The sequence below is a fragment of the Orycteropus afer genome, unplaced genomic scaffold (assembly GCF_000298275.1).
Source record: "Orycteropus afer afer isolate SDZICR_OR568_19922 unplaced genomic scaffold, OryAfe1.0 scaffold00309, whole genome shotgun sequence".
Taxonomy (NCBI): Eukaryota; Metazoa; Chordata; class Mammalia; order Tubulidentata; family Orycteropodidae; genus Orycteropus; species Orycteropus afer.
In genome coordinates, this window is record NW_006921896.1 from 2,966,848 (window position 1) to 2,988,090 (window position 21,243).

Below are 21,243 nucleotides of genomic sequence, written 5' to 3' on the forward strand. Positions count from 1 at the left end.
GGCAATTTCATTTAAGCTCAGTAAGATTAGCTTTGTGGATTTATGTTAATGCATTGGTGATATCAGTCAAAATCTAGAGTTAGTTATCCATGAATGCTGTCAGTTTTTTTAATTTAATTTATAAATCAGCATTTGCATTATTGTATCAGTCCTAAGGGGAGTCTTTTCTTTAATTTTGTGATGTGTAAAATGATGACAAATCAAATAATTTTCTGTCAATCTTATAACTCTAGTCTAAGGGAAGAATCTAAGAAAGGGTAACAGAAAAATGGGCTGAATCAGTTATTATCTTGTTAATAATGTTTCCCTTTATCTACTTTTATTCCACAGCCAAGAGAGCTGAGGAGCTTTCCCAAAAAGACAAGACCATAATAGAAAAATTAGCTGAGTTTTATGCTAATTCCACCTTCTTCAGAGAAACGAAAACGGAGTTGGATATACTCTCAGGGGTTCAGAAAAAGAAAAGGAGCTCACCCTTCAAGGATATCACCTATGCTACCTCCTTCTGTCATCAACTCAGATGGATTTCCAGGCGTTCATTCAAAAACTTAATGGGTAACCCCCAAGCCTCTATAGCTCAGGTAACCTGACATAATTTAAATTATGCTGTGAAATGCTTAGGTAGGGACATGAGATTCTGATACACAGGCACACCTTTGTTTATTAGGCTTTGGTGTAATGCAATGAGCAGATTCTGTAGTTTTTATAAATTGAAAGTTTATAGAAACCTTGCATTGAACAAGTCTATTGGTGCCATTTTTCTGATAGCATGTGCTCACTTCATGTCTCTGTCACATTTTGTTAATTGTCACAGTATTTCAAACTTTTTCATAATGCTGTTGCACACTTAATAGACTACAGTGTAGTGTAAACTTTCATATCCACTGGGAAACTGAAAAATTCATGTGACCTGCTTTATTATTACATTTGCAAACATGATTTTTTTACTTATGGCAGGCGTTTTTTTTTTTTTTTTTTTTAAACAAAAGTGGTTTCTAGGACTGCTTGTTGATTTGAACAAGTTGTAATGGATAATCTTTGTAGAAATATTTTTTTCCCAAAAAAAAATTGTGAAGTAATGGAAACGTATAATCACATTTTGGGCTTTCTAGTAGCTGTACAAGGTACCTTGGTGACATATTGGTTAAGTGCTCAGCTGCTAACTAAAAGGTTGGTGGTTTGAATTCACTAGTTGCTTTATGGGAGAAAGATGTGGCAGTCTGCGTTCATAATGATTATAGCTTTGGAAACCCTTTGGGGCAGTTCTGCTCTGTTCTATAGTGTTGCTAGGAGTGGAAATTGACTCCACAACAATGGATTTGTTTTAGTAAGCGGTACACTTTCATTGATTCATTGAAAAACTTCTTGATCATGTGCTGTGGGGCTTGTATACAGCAGTGAACAAAACAAGCAAAAATAAAGGTCCCTGCAATGCATAGTATTAGAGGGGCTATGCAGAAAATTTAAGCAGGCAATGAGTGGAATAAGAGGGAAGGGAGACGGGAGACTGGGAGAAAGGCAAGTAGGAAGAAGAAGACTGGTAAAGTTTAAATGTGATGGTCAGAGAAGCCTTTACATAGATGTCTTTGAATATACTTGAAGGTAGCCTCAAAGATAGTGTGAGCCTGGCCTCTCTCTGAGGGAATAACCTATGTGCAAATGCTGTCCTTATAATTTGACTATCTTTATTTAGTGATTCTGATGTTAGGAGAAGACAAAGTAAAGTATAAATGTGCAAAGACCTAGACTTAGAATACCAAAAGGAAGAAGATGCTAAGCATTTCTCAAGGTGAAAGAACTGAAGAAAAAATTCAAGCCTCAAATTGCGATATTGATGTATTCTATGGGCAAAATATTGAACAATGTAGGAAGCACCAAAAGAAGATGGAAGGAATACACAGAGTCACTGTACCCAAAAGAATTGGTCAATGTTCAGCCTTTTCAGGGGGTAGCATATGATCAAGAACCAATGATACTAAAGGAAGAAGTCCAAACTGCGTTGAGGGAACTGGTGAAAAACAAGGTCCCAGGAATTGACAGAATACCCAGTGAGGTGTTTCAACAAATGGTTATACACTGGAGGCACTTACTCGTTTATGCCAAGAAATTTGGAAGACAGCTACCTGACCAACTGACTGGATGAGATACATATTTGTGCCCATTCCAAAGAAAGGTGATCTGACAAATTATGGAAATTATAGAACGGTATCATTAATACCAAGGAGTTCTGGTGGTGTCGTGAGTAAGGCATTTGGCTGATAACCAGAAGGTCAGCAGTTCAAACCCACCAGCCACTCTGCAGGAGGAAGATGAAGCAATCTACTTCCATAAAGATTTACAGCCTTGGAAACCCAATGGGGGTCACTATGAGTTGGAATTGACTTGATGGCAGTGAGTTTATCATTAATATCATACACAAGTAAAATTTTGCTGAAGATAATTTAAAAATGTTGCAGAAATATATTGACAGAACTGCCAGAAATTCAAGGTGGATTCAGAAGAGTATGTGGATCGAGTGATATTATTGCTGATGTAAAATGTATCTTAGCTGAAAGCAAAGAATACTGGAAAGATGTTTACGTGTGTTTTATGACTGTACAAAGGCATTCAACAGTGTGAATCATAACAAATTATAGATAGCAGTGTGAAGAATAGGAATTCCAGAACACTTAATTTTGCTCATGAGGAACCTCTGTATAGATCAGGAGGCAGTCATTCAAACAAAACAAGGCAATACTTCATGGTTTAATATCAGGAAAGGTGTGTGTCAGGGTTGTATCATTTCACCCTACTTATTCAATCTGTATGCTGAGCAAATAATTTGAGAAGCTGGACTGTATGAAGGAGAACGTGGCATCAGAATTGGAGGAGGACTCATTAACAACCTGCAATATGCAGATGATGCAACCTGGCTTGTTGAAAGTGAAGAAGACTTACAGCACTTATTAATGAAGACCAAAGACTATAGTTTTCATTATAGATTATACCTCAACATAAAGAAAACCAAAATCCTCACAATTAGACCAATAAGTGACATCATGATAAATGGAGAAAAGATTGACGTTTTCAAGGATTTCATTTTTCTTGACTGCTAACCAGAAGGCTGCTGGTTCAACCCCACCAGCAACTCCTCAGAAGGAAGATTGGACAATTTACTTCTGTAAAGATACTGCCTCAGAAACCCAAGGAGGTATCTTTATGAGTCAAAATCAACTGGATGACAGTGAGTTTTGTTTGGTTTTTGGGTCCACAATCAACACCCATGGAAGTAGCAGTCAAGAAATCAAATGTTTTATTACACTGTGAAAATCTGCAAAAGACCTCTTTAAAGTGTTAAAAAGTAAAGATGTCTCCCTGAGGAGTAAGGTGTGCCTGACACAAGCCATGGTATTTCAGTAGCTTCACATACATGTAAAAAATTGAACAGTTAATAAGGAAGATCGAAGAATTGATGCCTTTGAATTGTGGTGCTGTTGAAGAATACTGAAAATACCATGGGCTGCCAGAAGAATGAACAAATCTGTTCTGGAAGTAGTGCAGCCGAAATGCTCCTTAGAACTGAGAAGGGCCTGACTTCATCTCATATACTTTGGTCATATTGTCAGAAGGGACAAGTCCCTGGGGAAGGACATGCTTGGCAAAATAGAGGGTCAATGAAAAAAGGGAAGAGCCTCATTGAGATGGATTGACTTAGTGCCTGCAATGATGGACTCAAGCAAAGCAAGGACTGTGGGGATGGTGCTGGACTAGGGGTGTTTCATTCTGTTGAGTTGGTTTATATTAACATCTTTGTTTTGAAATAATTGTTGGCCATTTGGTCTCATGGATTATTTTTTGAAAGCATATGGTACTCACAGTGATATTTTTTATTTTTATCTTTTTATTGTGATTTGGGTGAAAGTTTACAGAGCAAACTCATTTTCCATTCAACAGTTCATACACACTTTGTTTTGTGACATTGATTGCATCCCTACAATGCAACAGCTCTCTTCCCACTTCCTCCCTGTGGTTACCTTTTTCCTATGTCCTTCTTTCTTATGCATTCCTGCCTTTGAGTTCTCTCCCTGTGCAAATACTGCCCTTCTGATCTCACATGGTTGATTGTTCTAAGGTGTATACCTACCTGGTGTAAATGTTCTTCTTATATGCCTGTCTATTGTTTGGCTGAAGGCACAGAAATGAGTTCAATTCTAGGTCCAAAGAGTGATGGGGCCATAATCTTGGGGGTTTCATAGAGTCTATAAGACTAATAAGCCTGGTCTTTTTTTTTTTTTTTATGATTTTGAGTTTTGTTCCACATTGTTCTCCCACTTTATTCAAGATCTACTATTTTGATACCTTTCTGAGTGGTGGACAGTGGTAGCTGGGCCCCATCTAGTTCTTCTGGTCTCACAGTCATGTTGGCTGAGGTTCATGATGGTCAAATAGTCTCTTAGACTAATTGGTTCCATGTGTCTTTGGTTTTCTTTATTCTTTGCTCTGGACAAGGAGAGACCAGTTGTTATATCTTAGATGGTGACTTGCAAGCTTTTAAGACCCCAGTCCCTACTCACCAATTAGGGTGTAGAACAATGTTTTTGTGTAGGAAGTTGAGCTTGATGCCCCCTGCTACCGTGTTTTGAGCCTATGGGCCCAGGGACTCACTCACTTAGGGTGTTTAGCTGTGTCTAAGAAGTTATTATAACTTTGCCTTGTTAGCTCTATTATATATATGGACATTCTTGTAGTATATAAAAATATGTATGTAGAAATATGTCTGCCATCTGTATATATGGTCATGGATATATGGTCATGGATATATTCCTTTTTGCCTAGGTATACCTGATCATTTAGCCTGTCTACCTATTTATCCACTCATATATTAATGTTTGTTATTACGGATAATGCAGTATTATGTAAGTGAAAGTGTTTATCATTGTTGTCTGTACCTCTTTTGCACCTTTCTATGTCTTCCTTTTCCTTGGTGTTATTGTGTATTCCACATTTGTGGAGACAAATTACACATGGAGAAAAATAATATATATGTATAATGTTTATTATTGTAAGTATTATTTATATTACTATAAACATAATTATATTTTTATTATTATAAACTATAATGAAAAGTGCAAAGACCTGGAGTTTGAAAACCAAAAGGGAAGAACATGCTCGGCATTTCTCAAGCTGAAAAACTGAAGAAAAAATTTAAGTCTCGAGTTGCAATATTGAGAGATTCTATGGGCAAAATAGTGAATGATACAGGAAACATCAAGAGAAGATGGCAGGAATACACAGAGTCACTGTACCAAAAAGAACTGGTCAATCTTCATCCATTTCAGGAAGTGGAATATGATCTAGAACCAATGGTACTGAAGGAGGAAGTCAAAGCTGCAATGAAAGAATTGGTTAAGAACAAGGCTCCGGGAATTGACAGAATGCCGATTGACATATTTCAACAAATGGATGCCCCATTGGAGGCACTCACTCGGTTATGCCAAGAGATTTGGAAGATAGCTACCTGGCCAAATGACTAGAAGAGATCCATATTTGTACCCATTCCAAAGAAAGATGATCCCATAGAATGTGGAAATTATAGAACAATATCATTAATATCGCACTCAAGTAAGATCTTACTGAAGATAATTCGAAAACGTTTGCAGCATTATATTGACAGAGAACTTCCAGAGGTGCAAGCTGGATTCAGAAGAGGATGTGGAACAAGGGATATCATAGCTATTGTCAGATGAATCTTGGCTCAAGGCAAAGAATACCAGAAAGATGTTTACTTGTGTTTTATTGACTATGCAAAGGCATTTGATTGTGTGGATCATGACAAATTATGGATAACATTGAGAAGAATGGGAATTCCCGAACACTTGATTGTACTCATGAGAAACCTGTACATAGACCAGGAGGCTGTCATTTGAACAGAACAAGGGAACACTTACATGGTTTAAAATCAAGAAAGGAGTGCATCAGTGTTGTATCCTTTCCCCATACTTATTCATTCTATATGCTGAGCAAATAATCCGAGAAGCTGGACTATATGAAGAAAAACATGGCATCAGGATTGGAGGAAGAATCATTAACAACTTGAGATACACAGACGATACAACATTGCTTGCTGAAAGTGAGGATGACTTGAAGCACTTACTGATGAAGGTTGAAGAATACAGTCTGCAGTATGGATTATGTCTCAATATAAAGAAAACAAAAATCTTCACAACTAGACCAATGAGCAGCATCACAATAAATGGAGAGAAGATTGAGGTTGTCAAAGAATTCATGTTGCTTGGTTCTACAAACGATGCCAATGGAAGCAACAGTCAGAACATTAGATGACGTGTAGCATTGGGAAGATCAAAAGGAACTGTTTCAAATGCTGAGGAGCAAGGATGTCTCCTTGAGGACTAAGGTGTGCCTGACACAAACCGTGATATTTCCAATTGCCTCATATGCATGTGAGAGCTGGACAGTGAATAAGGAAGATCGAAGAAGAGTTGATGCTTTTGAGTTGTGATGCTGGTGAAGAATGCTGAAAGTGCCGTGGACTGCTAAGAGAACTAACAGATCTGTCCTGGAGGAAGTGTACCCGAAATGCTCCTTGGAAGAGAGAATGGCCAGACTTCATTTTTGGTCATGTTGTCATTTTTGGTCGTTGTCAGAAGGGACCATTCCCTGGAGAAGGATGTCATGCTTGGTAGGGTGGAAGGTCGACGAAAGAGGGGGAGGCCTTCAACAAAATGGATAGACATGGTGGCTGTGATGAGGGGCTCAAGTATAGCAGGGATCATGGAGCTGGTGCGGGATTGGGCAGCGTTTCGTTATACTGTGCATGGGGTCACTATGAGTCAGAAACGACCCGACGGCACCTAACAACAACAATGTTTTTTTATTACTGATAATGCAGTATTGTATATGTAAAAGTGTTTGTCTTTGTTACTCGTATCTCTTGTGCATCTCTCTGTGCCTTCATTTTCCTTAGTGTTCTTGTGTTGTTCTTTGCTTTTGGTATATTGCCTTTCCCTTCACCCTAATCAATACTTTTCTCTTACCTATCTAGCAATTTTCCCTCTCCTCTCCTCCTGTCTCAGATAACCAACAAAGAAAGTTTCCTTCCATGTGTAAAACTTTCCTTGACATTTTATAGTAGCACATTAATACAATATTTGTCCTTCTGTGATTGACTTATTTCACTCAGTGTAATGTCCTCCAAGTTTATCCATGTTATGAGGTGTTTCATGGCTTCTAACATTATTCTTTACTGTTGCATACTATTCCATTGTGTGTAGTGGTATTTTTATTTTGTGCATCTGTTTGTTATTTAGCTAAAAAGTAAACTGAGGAGGAACTAGTTTCAGTTCAAAGTTTAAGGCATGTATCAGGCAGTATGTATGTATCCTCCAGTCTCAAAGGTCCAATAAGTGTTGTTCCTTTTTTTTTTTTTTTAAGAATTTGAGGTTCTCTTCCACATTTTTCTCCCATTCTATCAGAATCCACTCATTATAGCCCTAATTAGATGGTCCATAGCTGTAGCCAGGCATCATCTAGTTCTTCTCAGGGTAGATGAGGCTGTGGTTCTTGAGACCATTAGTCCTGTAGGTTAGTTTCTTCTTTGAGTCTGATTTCCTTCTTTGACTTTTGCTATGGAAGAATAGCAACCAATAGTTGTATCTTAGATAGCTGCTTGCAGGCTTTTAATACCTCAGATACTACTCATCATTGGTCCATCTTTCTAAGTAAATCAATTTATCCAGTTAATTTTGGGTTACTTTAATCATCAATTTTATTTATTTATTTATTTATGAATACTAAATGATGGCACATTGTGTTAGTTCTAGTGAAATATTACTGACTTTTAACATGTGCATGATAATTTTTTAGACTTAGATACTGTCACCTTCTAAATAAATACTGATATTGAGAGTTTACATCCCTATTAAAAAGCCCTGATAGCACGATGCTGAAGTATCAGCTGCTAACCAAAAGGTTGGTGGTTTGAACTCACCAGCTACTCTGTTAGAGAAAAGACTAGTCTGCTCCTGGAAAGTTGTTGGCCTCGGAAACCCTATGGGGCCATTCTGCTCTTTCACATCGGGTTGTTAAGAGTTGGAATCTATTTACACACCAACAGTGTCATGCAGCAGCATCATATCCCTTACTTGAGTTACACTGTTAATCCCTCCAGACATTTTTGGTAATTGTTAGTTGGCATTTCTGTCAGAACATGAGAGCATTTTTATATTCCACCAATCAAGTGTAAATTTTTATCCTTTTATAAAGCAGTAAGACCCCAGTGGTAGGAAGAGAAAGAAAGAAACGTTAATTCTTCTCCTTTTAGAGTAGATTTTACGTCATTTAGAAATGTATATACATATAAACATATACATATATGCACATGCATACACACAGACCCGTATGTTTGTATATATATTTTTGTTTGGAAGCTAACTTAGTTTTCTCTTGCTTCTAAATTGGTCTATTAGTGTTTTTTCCAAGTCACATATGGCAGTTCTGGGAAGGATTGTGAATAGAATTCTATGCTATTTCAACTACACCATGATTCTGCATGTTTTGATGCTAAGCTTCTTTCAGATGCAAACCCTAGACTCCTCAGACCTCCAGGTTGCATGGTTCAGCTTCTTACCTTCTCAGTGAAGAACTCTGTACCAGAAAAGGAATTCCAACTATGGTCAAAGCAGTGGTATTCTCATAGATTAAGATGGAACCTTACATTTTCTGAGCATCTGCTTAGAGTAGCAACTCTTGTTCAGATTTGTGAATACTGGAATGTTAGCCTAGATCAGGAATAGACAACCTTATTCTGTAAAGAACCAGATAGTAAATATTTTAGGCTTTGTAGACCAAATAGTCTTTATCTCAGCTACTAACTCATTGCTATTCAGTCGATTTCGACCCATAGCAACTCTATGGGACAGAGTGAAACTGCCCTATAGGGTATCCAAGGCTGTAAATCTCTACAGACGCAGACTGCCACATCATTCTCCTATGGAGCAACTGGTGTGTTTGAACTGCTGACCTTTCGGTGAGCAACCTCATAGACAATACATAAATGAATGAACAATAAAACTTTATTCATGGGCATTGAGTTTGAATATCAGAGAAATTTGATGTGACAAACAATATTATTCTTTATTTTTTTTCCCCAAAATCATTGAAAAACGTAAAAACCTTCTTAACTTATGGACTGAACAAAAATAGGCTACAGGTCACATTTGGCCTATAGGGCATGGCTTTTTGACCCCTCACTGAGGTTTTTAAATCTTGTGTGTCATTTACTTGTTCAGATTTTTCAGTGTGGGGCTGTTAATGTTTAATGGCTTCCTGTTGATAAATATGTCTATTTTTACAGCTATACTATGGAGTAGTTGTTTACTTATATATTTATTTATGTGATTCAGACGTGACCTCTGATAATGGGTGTAACAAAAGGTTATATTTGATCTTGGAATGAATGTACAAAAATATTTAATGTTGATTTGCTGTATGGCAAGGGTTTCCTGAAGAAATAAATTTGGACAGCACTGCCATATGTCTTGGCAATTCATTGTGTCTATTAGCATATTAACTGAATATAGATTCCTTTTTTTAATGACAGCTATAAATATCTTCCAGAATATACCTTGAAAAATACTGGTTAAATACATTTCAACAAAGCCAGAATAACGGGAAATTTTTATACTTCTGTTCAAAACAGAGACTCATTGCACAGAACTCATTGATAGGTCTCTGTGTGCTCTGTGGTGCAGTGTTTAGTTTGCCTGTTTTTTTTCTCTTTATGCAAGAAAGAATAATACAGACCCACCTTGTAAAAGCATAACAAAATTACTTATGTGGGATTAATTGTGTTTTTAATATGTTTGAAAGCTGACTTTGAAAATGCTTTTAGAACTTTGAAACACCCTAATAATAATATTCACAGTCTGTTGTTAAAAGATATCAAGTTTAGAATGGAAAGGAAAACAAAGCATGTGGACTATCCAGTTTAAAAGGTCTAGATATTTTTAACGAGCCCTGCTGGCACAATCGTTAAGCACTTACCCTGTAACCAAAAAGTTAACAGTTCAAACCCACCAGCCATTGTGAGGGAGAAAGACGTGGCAGTCTGCTTCTGTAAAGGAGCAGTGCTCCTTTGTTCTACAGGACAAAGGAGTTGGGATGGACTCAACTGCAATAGGTTTCATGTTCTTGTTTTTTTCATATTTTTAAAGGTCTACCATGTCAAAGTAGTAAAAAACAAAACAAAAGCCCACTGCCATTGAGTTGATTCCAACTCATAGCAACCCCCACTGGGTTTCTGAGGCAGTAAATCTTTACAGTTGATTGCCCAGTCTTCCTTCCATGGAGGGGCTGGTGGGTTTGAGCTGCCAGCCTTCTGGTTAATAGTCAAATACCTTAAGACAGTGTCCCACCAGAGCTCCTTGTGTCAAAATATAAACTCTTAATGTCATGTACATACTTTCATGATGACAGAGAGTCATCAACATTTTTTTTGAAAGCTTAATATGTTGACATGAAGTACAGTATATTGGGAGGGTATTAAAAATATACCAGGGTTAATTGAATTATTATTTTTTTTCACATTTCTGTCTTAAACCTTATTAACAAGGGAATTTAAGCAGATTTCATAAGTGAACTATTTGAATCATATTATTTCAAGACTGTAGTCTTAATAACTCATTAGCATGTTTTCCACTTTGGTTTGTTTCATGCCATAAATGTCCTTAGCAAGTTACTTTTGCTATCATTGAACTTGTAGCATTGAGATTATCTAATGTCAAAGGTTCCAAGATAGATCAGGATATTTTGTTTTCCTTAGATTACCATTTCTTACAGATTTTTCAACGTGGGGCTGTTAATGTTTAATGGCTTCCTGTTGATAATTATGTGTGTGTGTGTGTGTTAGTATAAACCAAACCAAACTCACTGCCATCCAGTTGATTCCAACTCCTGGCGACCCTCACTGAGTTTCTAAGACTGTAAATCTTTACAGTAGAAATTGCCCCATCTTCCTTCCATAGAGCAGCTAGTGGTTTGAACAGCAACCTTCTGGTTAGCAGTCAAATGCCTTAGGTACTGCACCACCAGAGCTCCTTAATATATATATATACATATATGTAATATATACACACATATGTGTATGTATATATCATATATATATATATATTTATTTATTTATTTTTTTTTTAAAAAACTCAATGTTGTTGAGTAGGATCCAACTTATAGCAACCCCTACTTGGGTTTCCGAGTCAGTGTCTCTAGGAAGTAGATTGCCCAATCTTCTTATCATGTATATGAGATATATATTTTTAAAAATAATCTTTTTATTGTACTGAAAATGAATATACATGAGTAAACATATGCCATCTCAACAATTTCTACATTTATAATTCAGTGATATTAATTACATTCTTCAAGTTGTGTAATGTTTCTTTTATTTTTTATAGTCTATGATTAATAAGTAGAATTTCCTCAAGTATATTGCATCATAATGTAACCCTTGACCTTTTGATTATATGTCTCCTTAAGAGACATGTTTTCAGTCTTAAAAACAAAAGTGATAATTGTCTGCGCCTCAAAACAGATTGGGTAGCTGAAGGTAGATATGAGTGCCAGAGAAATGGCAGTGTAGGTCTGCACTGTTGGCTGGAAGCCCTGCTATCTGATGCTGATGAGGAACAGTGACAGAAGACATATGTAATGAAAGCACATAGATGTCTTCAGAGACAACTGGCTCATGCTTTGGTGACAGTGACAAAGCACTTTTCTAGCATAGGCATGAGCTCCCCAGAGGTTGGATAGGCGGGTCCCAGCTCACCCCAACTTCCTCATTGTACAAAATGCCATTGTTAGAAATTGTTTCTGTATGTTTTAAAATTTTTATTTATTTTTAATATGAAGAGTAGACATATCCTGTTTTTACTTGAATCTCTTGCAGTAGGCACAGAGGTTCTGCATTCAGGCCAAAATTCTCAGCTATTTGGAGTTAATTTTATCCCCAACAATACATAGCCAGGTGGTTGCATTGCTTGGCTACTCCATATGATATCCCCAGGTCTGTTCTTCTGATAGGGCCCGGTGAGACATTTGTAGGAATCTTAGCTTCTCCAATATACTGCTTTGTTCTGTCAGTCCTCTCAACCCACAAATTACTATCTTTATTATTAATTAGACTTAGAAACCAGTTTATCTTATTGTTCCAGAACATTTGGCCAAGCCAGTTAAAATACTTCTCTTACTGGCGAGATCTGATTGTAACTGTATATATTATAATAAGAATTGGTATGTATAGCATTTTAGTTTTAATTAAAAACATTTTTTTTTTTTTTTCATTTTTGTTTTTCTATTTGAAAAGTTAATTGTCACCGCCATCCTAGGACTGGTTGTAGGTGCCATTTTCTATGGACTGAAAAATGATCAAACTGGAATTCAGAATAGGTAAGTAAATTTGAGTCTTGATTTTCAGAAAGAACTGTAAATTTTTCCAGGCTTTTGAAAATTCATTAAGAATTTGAACTTGAGAAGAGTGCAGGCTAAATGTCGTTCTTGTATTGAGGAAGTAGAATTGAAGCATGAAGCAGTGAGGAAAGCTAGTGGAAGAGTTTGTTTCTTCTCCTTACTGATCTGATTAGGGAAGTGGATAGGGCTCAGTCTTTGGTAGCTGTTATGTGGTTAACACTTGTCACTATTGTGATCCTTATCTAGATTCAGTCATAACATGCCCTTAAAAAATTTATTGTTTCATGAAGAGACTTTTTAAAAAATAATTCCTTTTTGTTGTTGGAGTATACACACCAGAACATACACCAATTCAACAGTTTGAACATGTACAATTCACTAACACTGATTACATTCTTCCATTCGTGCAACCATTCTCACCCTCTTTTCAGTTGTTTCCTCTTCCGTTAGCATAACCTCACAATCCCCTAAGTTTCCTATCTAATCTTTTGAATTGTTGTTCTCTTGATCCCATATATAGATCTTAAAAAAACATAATGTTCAAGGCAGACATTCCTTTTATTGTTGTTGTGTGCCGTGGAGTTGGACCTGATTCATAGCGATCCCTCCTTGGGTTTCCGAGGCAGTAGCACTCGGAAGATTGCCCAACCTTCCTTCGTTTTATAGGTTAAGCTAAACTACTGTTCAGCTTTAAGACTTCAGAGGACAGTTTTGGTTTAAGGTTTAAAGATGATCAGGAAGAGACTCTTTAATGGACTCTGTCGTTTTCTGACCACTACTGCCATTTGTTTGTCACTTTGCCTTACTGTAGTGGCTTGTTTGTTGCTATGATGCTGGAAGCTGTGCCTCCCGTAATTCAAATATCAGCAGTGTCCTCCATGGTGGACAGTTTTCCGTGGAGCTTCCAGGCCAAGACAGACTAGGAAAAGAGGCCTGGTGAGCTACTTCAGAAAATTAGCCAATGAAAAAACCCTGTGGATCATAACAGAATAATGTCTGATACAGTGCTGGAAGATGAGCTCCTTAGATTAGAAGGCACTCAGAATGTGCAACAGCAGCAACAACAGACTTGACATTGACTTCAGTGATCATGCAGTTGATGCAGACCTGGACAGTCTTGGTTTCGTTCTTGTTAAGAAGGTCATCATGAGTTGGAGCTGACTAAGCAGCAGCTAACAGCAACATCTTGTTCTGAACATACTAGATACTTAACAGTGTCACAAAACTCAGAGTTCTTATGTGTTTCATGTATTGAGGGTAACTGTAATAGGCATTGTACTCAGTGCATCTACCATCTCTGGTCACCCTCCCAGTGGTCAATGATCATAGGGAGTGAATGGTCTTATCTTCATTTCACTATTGAGGAAAGTTGTAGTTGCTTAAGTTGAATCTCTTTTAATGTCTATGAAAGGCTGATTAATTTTGAAAGAAAGAATAAGTATGAAAGTAAATTCTTCACTCTGGTGGAATCAGGTGGTATCACTTTGTAATGAGATGATTATTTTGTTTTTCTTGGCCATAGCCGTTTTAGAAGGGATGAGGTGGTATTTCATAGTGATTTTGATCTGCATCTCCCTAAGAACTTAGCTCTGGTAACATAGTGGATAAGGCACTTGACTGCTAACTGGAAGGTCAGTGGTTCAAACCCACCAGCTGTTTTGTGGAAGGAGGACGGGGCGATCTACTTCCGTAAAGATTTATAGCCTCAGAAATGCAGTGGGTTTCTCGCTATGAGTTGGAAACGACTGGATGTCAGTGAGTTTGGTTGTTTGGTTGAGAAGTTAAGGAAGGAGCTCTGGTGGCATAGTGCCTAAGGCATTTGAGTACTAACCAGAAGGTTAGCATTCCAAACCCACCAGCCACTCTGTGGAAGGAAGACAGGGCAATCTATTTCCATAAAGATTTAACACCTTGGAAACCCAGTGGGAGTCATTATGAGTAGGAATCAACTCGGTATCAGTAGGTTTGGTTTGGTTTAGTTTAATGGTTAATGAGACTAGGAGTATGTCATTGCTTATCTCTTTACGATCCCGAAGGGCTTGTGTTCTGGATTGTTTCCCAGTCTGCTATCAATTGATGGTTGATACAGTTTGAAGATGCTAGACCATTTTTATTGTTGTTGTTTTTAAAACCAACACAGAATATACTACAGGATCTAGAGTATGTGTGCCTCTTGTGTCGCATAACAGGAAACATTTGGAAAAGCCTGGCTTCAACTGGAAATTCAAAGAGGAATTGGAAATGTAGCCATTAAAACAATAGTTTTAACTGTTTCTTCAAATGTTTTATGGAAAAATAGGACATTAGTTTTGTTTTAATTTGTAATTTTGATATAAATCGACTACCACTTTTCCTAAGAATTTGGGCTATTTAAAAATCGCTTGTGTGTGTTTTTTCAAATCCCTGCTTTTCTTTTGGTTATAAAAAATACTCCAGCAGCATCTCTGGAATCAGGTTTTGAAACTTAAATTGTCTAGTAATGAACATCAGGATTTCATTCTTTGAAATTGCCTGGAAGATTGCCTTAGAATGAATTATCCCAGAAATAGCAGTGTTCTCTATGCTCTTTCTCTAATCTGCACTACCTAACCCTACATTTTCATGTGTAGAGTATACGCTTCTTTGTCTAACAGTTACCTCTGGAATACCTTACAATGCTGTGGCAATTGCTAAATGAGTTGGTGTACATTAAGGAAAAAAGCACTTTTAAAACAGTATTTGGATCAATAAATAGATATAAAAAATGTGGATTACCACCTTGAAAAGGATTCATCGTTGTGTTGAGGTGATTCTGACTCATGGTGACCCCTTCTTTGTCAGAGTAGAACTGATACTTCATAGGTTTTTCGATGGTTGATTTTTTGGAAGTAGATCCACAGGCCTTAATTCGAAGGCATCCCTAGGTGGACTCAAATCTCGAACCTTTCAGTTATCAGCTGAGCATGTTAACCCTTTGTACCACCCAGGGACTTGTAAAGAATTGGAATGCCTTAAATTCTTTAAACAATAAAACCTTTACTGTAAAATAAATTATGCTGTGATTTAGAATATCTCACACTACTACACCACCAGAGCGCCTTATGATTTTTTTTTTTAATTGTGCTTTGGCTGCAAATTTACAGAGCAAAATTTGTTTTTATATTCAACAATTCGTGTACATTTGATTTTATGCCGCTATTACCACTCCCAACCATAACCCACTCTCCTCTCCTCCCTTCCCTGTGACCACCCCCTCCCTGTGCCCTTAACTTGCACTCCTGTCTATCCAGCTTTTGTTTTTAATGCATTTTATGAAATATAATTTATGTACAGTGAAATACACAAAACTAAAGTGACATGGGTCAATGCATTGTTTTTTGCTTTTTTGTTTTTTTTGCAGTGTTCCCTCCCACCCCTCCCCCACCCCTGGTAATCAACAAAGAAAGTTCCCTTCTGTACATAAACCTTTCTGACTTTTTCAATAAAGAACTAATACTATATTTGTCCATCTGTGATTGACTTATTTCACTTAGCATAATTTCCTCCAAGTTCATCCATGTTATGTGGTATTTTGCAGATTCTCCATTATTCTTTAGGGTTGTGTAGTATTCCATTGTGTATATGTATCACAGTTTGGTTATCCATTCTTCTGTTGATGTGCCCGTAGATTGTTTCCATCTTTTTGCTATTGTAAATAGTGCCACGATGAACATGGGTGTGCATATATCTCTTCTTGTCCTGGCTCTCATTTCTTTAGGATATATACCTAGTAATGGAATGGCAGGGTCAAATGGTATTTCTAATTCCAGCTTTTTAAGGAATCGCCATACTGTTTTCCACAGTGGTTGTATCATTTTGCAGTCCCACCAGTAGTGTATGTGAGTCCCAATCTCTCCACATCCTTGCCAGCATGTGCCATTTTCTGTCTTGTTGAACTTTGCCATTAGTGCTGGGATGAGATGATATCTCGTTGTTTTGATTTTCATCTCTCCTTCCGAGGAGTGGCTGGTGGGTTTGAACCGCCAGCCTTCTGGTTAGCAGTCAAGTGCCTTAGGCACTATGCTACCAGAGCTCCTGATGGCTAATGATCATGAGCATTTATTTCTTCATGTATTTGCTGGCAGCCAGAATATCCTCTTTGGTGAAGTGTCTATTCATGTCTTTTGCCCATTTTTTAACTGGATTGTTAATCTTTTTGTTGTTGAGGTATTGGAGTTTTCTATAAATTTTAGAGATAAGTCCCTTGTCAGATGTGTAATTATTGACAGTATGAATTTGTTGCTGTAATTTTTGTTATATGCTTTTTCCTGGTGTTGATTTCTTTGTTCTATATAATTTTCTGTTGTGAGCTTGTTTTGTTTATGAATCGTGTTATCTGTTCTTCCATTGTCATTGTTTTAGTATTTGTTAAATATTTGTACTGGCCTTTTTTATTTTGGTGTGAAGGTTTATCATTTTTCTTTGAGGTTGTCCCGTGATTTATAATTTCTTCCCAAGTTTAGAATAGTCTGTTCTATCTTCTCATTTAGAAGTTCTGTAATTATGCAGTTTTTTCCCTCTTTTTGGTTTGCAGTTGTCTTCATTTGTCAATTGATGTCTCTGGTTCCCTGTTACAACCGTGTAGGCTTATTTACAGTAGATATTTCTACAACTGGGTTGGTTTCTGGGTTATGTCATCATGTGTGTTAATGGTCAATTGTTGTTTACTGTTGTTGGTTCTCTGTCCAAAGGACTCCCTTTAGCATCTGGGAGTGTGAGACCTCCCACTTTGTTTTTCTTCTTCAGCAGTCCTTTGCTTATCTGAGATATCTTTCCTTTCTATATGAAATTAGTGATTGGTTTTTCCATGTCCTTGAAAAATGTTGATGGAATTTGGATCAAGATTGCATTGAATGTGTATATTTCTTTGGGTAATAATGACATTTCACAATATTCAGCCTTCCTACCCATGAACAAGGTAGGTTCTTCCATTTATGTAGATCCCTTGTAGTTTCTTATAGTAGGGTTTTGTAGTTTTCTTTGTATAGGTCTATTTTGTCTCTGCTAAGAGTTATTCCTAGATGTTTTATCCTTTTGTAGTTATTATAAATGGTATTGTTTTCCTTATTTCCTTTTTAGGGGTCTCTTTGCTGATGTTGAGGAATCCAACTGATTTTTGTATGTTGCCCTTGTATCCTGCCACTTTACTGCATCTTTCTGTTAGTTCCAGTCATTTTTTTTTTTTTTTTGCTGAATCTCTTGGGTTTTCTACGTATAGAATCATATCATCTGCAAACAGAGGTAGTTTTATGTTTTCTTCGCTAATTTGGATGCCTTTTATTTCTCTTTCTTGCCTTATTGCCCTGGCTAGGACTTCTGATACATTGTTAAATAGAAGTGGTGATAGAGGGCATCCTTGTCTGGTTCCTGTTCGCAGGGGGAATGCTTAGAGTCTTTCTGTATTAACAATAATGTTGGCTGTTGGCTTTGCGTATATGCCCTTTATTATGGTGGGCATTTTCCCTTCTATACCTATTTTGCTAAGAGTTTTGAATAGGAATGTGTGTTGGATTTTATTGAATGCCTTTTTTGTATCAATTGATATGATCATATGGTTCTTTTGTTTTGTTTTATTTTGTTTATGTGGTAGATTACATTGATTGTTTTTCTGATGTTGAACCATCCTTGCATACCTGATATGAGTCCTACTTGGTCATGATGTTTTGTTCTTTTGATATGTCGTTGGATTCTATTGACTAGGATTTTGTGGTCTATATTCATGAGGGATATTTATTTGTAGTTTTCCTTTTTAGTAGTATCTTTCCCTGGTTTTGGTATCAGTGTTATGCTTGCTTTATAGAATGAATTTGGGAGTATTCCATCTATTTCTATGTTCTGGAATAGTTTGGGTAATATAGGTGTCAACTCTTCCCTGAATGTTTGGTAAAATTCTACAGTGAAGCCTTCAAGGCCAGGACTTCTTTTTCGTGGGGAGATTTTTTTTTTTTTTAACTTTTTATTGTGATTCGGGTGAAACTTTACAGAGCAAATTGGTTTTCCATTCAATAATTCATATAAATTTTATTTTGTGACATTGACTATAATCTCAATATAACAGTACTCTTTCCGCTTCTTCTCTGTGTTTACCATTTCCGTTCATCCTCCTTTCCTTTGGTTCCAGACTTGAAGAGTGACTAATAAGGACCATGGTCTCCAGGGTTCCACCAGTTTGTATGAGACCAGTACACCTCATCTTTTTTATGATTTTGAGTTTTGTTCCACATTTTTCTCCCATTCCATCTAAGAATTCCTATTATGATCCCTTTTAGAGTTGTTGGAGGTGGTAGCCAAGCACCATCTAGTTCTTCTGGTCTCAAAGTTTTTGGGGCTGGGGTTTCTGTGGTCCATTAGTCCTTTGGACTAATTGTTTCCATGTGTCTTTGATTAACTTCACTCTTCTTTGCTCCAGATGGGGAGAGACCAATAGTTGTACCTTAGATGGTTGCTCACAACCTTTTAAGACCCCAGTTGAATGAAGTAGATTGTCTGCTTTTGTGGAGATCAACTTTGTGGTCTTATGTTACACCAGTGGGCACTGATGTCCCTCAAGACCATGGTCTCGAGCCCCCAGGCCCAGTGACTGATTCCCTCAAGGTATTTGGCTATGGTTAAGAACTGTTGTTGTTTGTTAATGGACAAAAATACAGTTTCAGTTTTCAAACTCTGATGAATGGTTTCCAAATCAGATCTTCCCTTTGAGCCATAAGATTTTAAGATGGATCATCTGTGGTTTGCGCTTTCTACTACCAAGAGATTTTTTTGTGTTCCCGTACAGGTGAGTTCAGGGGTATATATTTACTTCATAGCTTTCATCTAAACAGCTACATTTGAACTTCTTTAAACTGATCAGGCTCCTGAAACTACGGCCCTGAGATAATCTTTAAACCTTAAATCTTAAACCAAAAATATGCCCTTAAGTCTTCTTAAAACCAAACAATAGTTTAGTTTAACTAGTAAAGAATGTCTGCCTTGAGCACTGTGGTATTTTAATACTTATCTATGTGGAATCAAATTGATGACAACAACTCAAAAGGATAGGAAACTCAGGAGACAGTGCGTTTGTATATACTCAACAACAACAACAACAACAACAAATTATTAAGAAAAAAAGAAACTCGATCAGAGCTAGTTAACACCATTAGCTCGAAACATCAAACCTTGACGTAATAATTAGAAGGAGAATGTATGTGTCATCAAATAATACACCCTCCCCAAGAGTTTGTACTTGTTGCTACATTAATAATTATAATTTGTGAAATAATTTATAATTATAATGTTTATAAATTATAAAAAGCTTTTCTCAGTGTTTCTACCTCCTCTGTTACTCTTGCCCTGATCCTGGAGCTTCCCTTACATTTTTTTTTTAAAATGCATTTTATTGAAATATAATTTATGTACAGTGAAATACACAAAACTAAAGTGACATGGGTCAATGCATTTTTTTTCAGTGTTCCCTCCTCTCCCCTCCAACCCCTGGCCATCAACACAGAAAGTTTCCCTCCATATATAAACCTTTCCTTGACCCTCCACAACAACGAACTAATGCTATATTTGCCCTTCTGTGATTAATTTATTTCACTTAGCACAATGTCCTCCAAGTTCATCCATATTATGCAGTGTTTTGCAGACTCTATGTTATTGTTTAGTGCTGCATAGCATTCCATTATGTGTGTGTACCATAGTTTGGTTATCCACTCTTCCACTATAAATCTTAGAGATAAGTCCTTTGCCAGATATGTAATGATCGGAAAATATGAATTTGTTGCTGTCATTTTTGCTATGTGCTTTTTCATGTTGTCAATTTCTTTGTTCCATATAATTTTCTATGGTGAGCTCATTTTGTTTATGAACCATGTTATCACTTCCTTTGTTGCTGTTGTTTTAGTATTTGCTGAATATTTATGCTGGTGCTCTCTTTTGATGTTAAAGTTTATCATTTTTCTTTGAAGGTACAATTTTCTTCCCAAGTTTCGAACAGTCCATTCTATCTTGTAGTTGTCTTGACACTTCCGTATCATCTAGAAGTTCTCTAATGACACAGTTTTTCCCCTCTTTTTGGTTTGCAGTTGTCTTCATTTGTCAATTGATGTCTCTGGTTCCCTGTTTACAATCTGGTAGGCTTATTTCCTTTGGACATTTCCCTAGCTGGGTTGGTTTCTGGGTTATGTCATCATGTGTGTTAATGGTCAGTTGTTGTTGGCTGTTGTTGATTCTCTGTCCAAAGGGCACCCTGTAGCATCTCTTGTAAGATTGGTCTGGTTTTAACAAATTCCCTTAATTTCTGCTTATCTGGAATGCTCTAATTCACCATCATATTTGAGGGACAATTTTGCTGGGTACATAATTCTTGGTTGGAAATTTTTCTCTTTCAGGGTTTTATATATATCATCCCATACATATTTTTTCTCGAGAAATCATAGCCTAGTCTCATTGGTTGCCCCTTGTAGGTAACTTTCTGTTTTTTCCATGCTGCTCTCATGATTCTTTCTTTGTCTTTGGTTTTGTTAAGTTTGATGATGATATGTCTGGGTGATTTTCTCTTGGGGTCTATCCAGTTTGGAGTTCGTTGGCTTCCTGAATATATATAATCTCATCTTTCATCATACCAGGAAAATTCTCTTCCAACAAATCTTTGACAATTTTCTCTGTGGTTTTATTTGTCTCTTCCTGTTCTGGAATTCCGATGACAAGTAGGTTATTCCTTTTGATGGTATCCCACATGAACCTTAGGCTTTCTTCATTTTGTTTTGATCTTTTTTTCTGATT

The 21,243-nt window shown here is 36.9% G+C and overlaps 1 protein-coding gene across 1 annotated transcript in view; it reads left to right on the plus strand.

Annotated features, from left to right (window-relative positions):
• ABCG2 (ATP binding cassette subfamily G member 2 (Junior blood group)) overlaps positions 1 to 21,243 on the plus strand; it is a 58,351-nt gene that overhangs the window by 23,133 nt on the left and 13,975 nt on the right. Inside the window, exons 8-9 of the mRNA XM_007951698.2 lie at positions 331 to 581; positions 12,356 to 12,438. Of these exons, the coding sequence (XP_007949889.1) occupies positions 331 to 581; positions 12,356 to 12,438 (334 nt within the window). The remainder of the gene's footprint in view (positions 1 to 330; positions 582 to 12,355; positions 12,439 to 21,243) is intronic.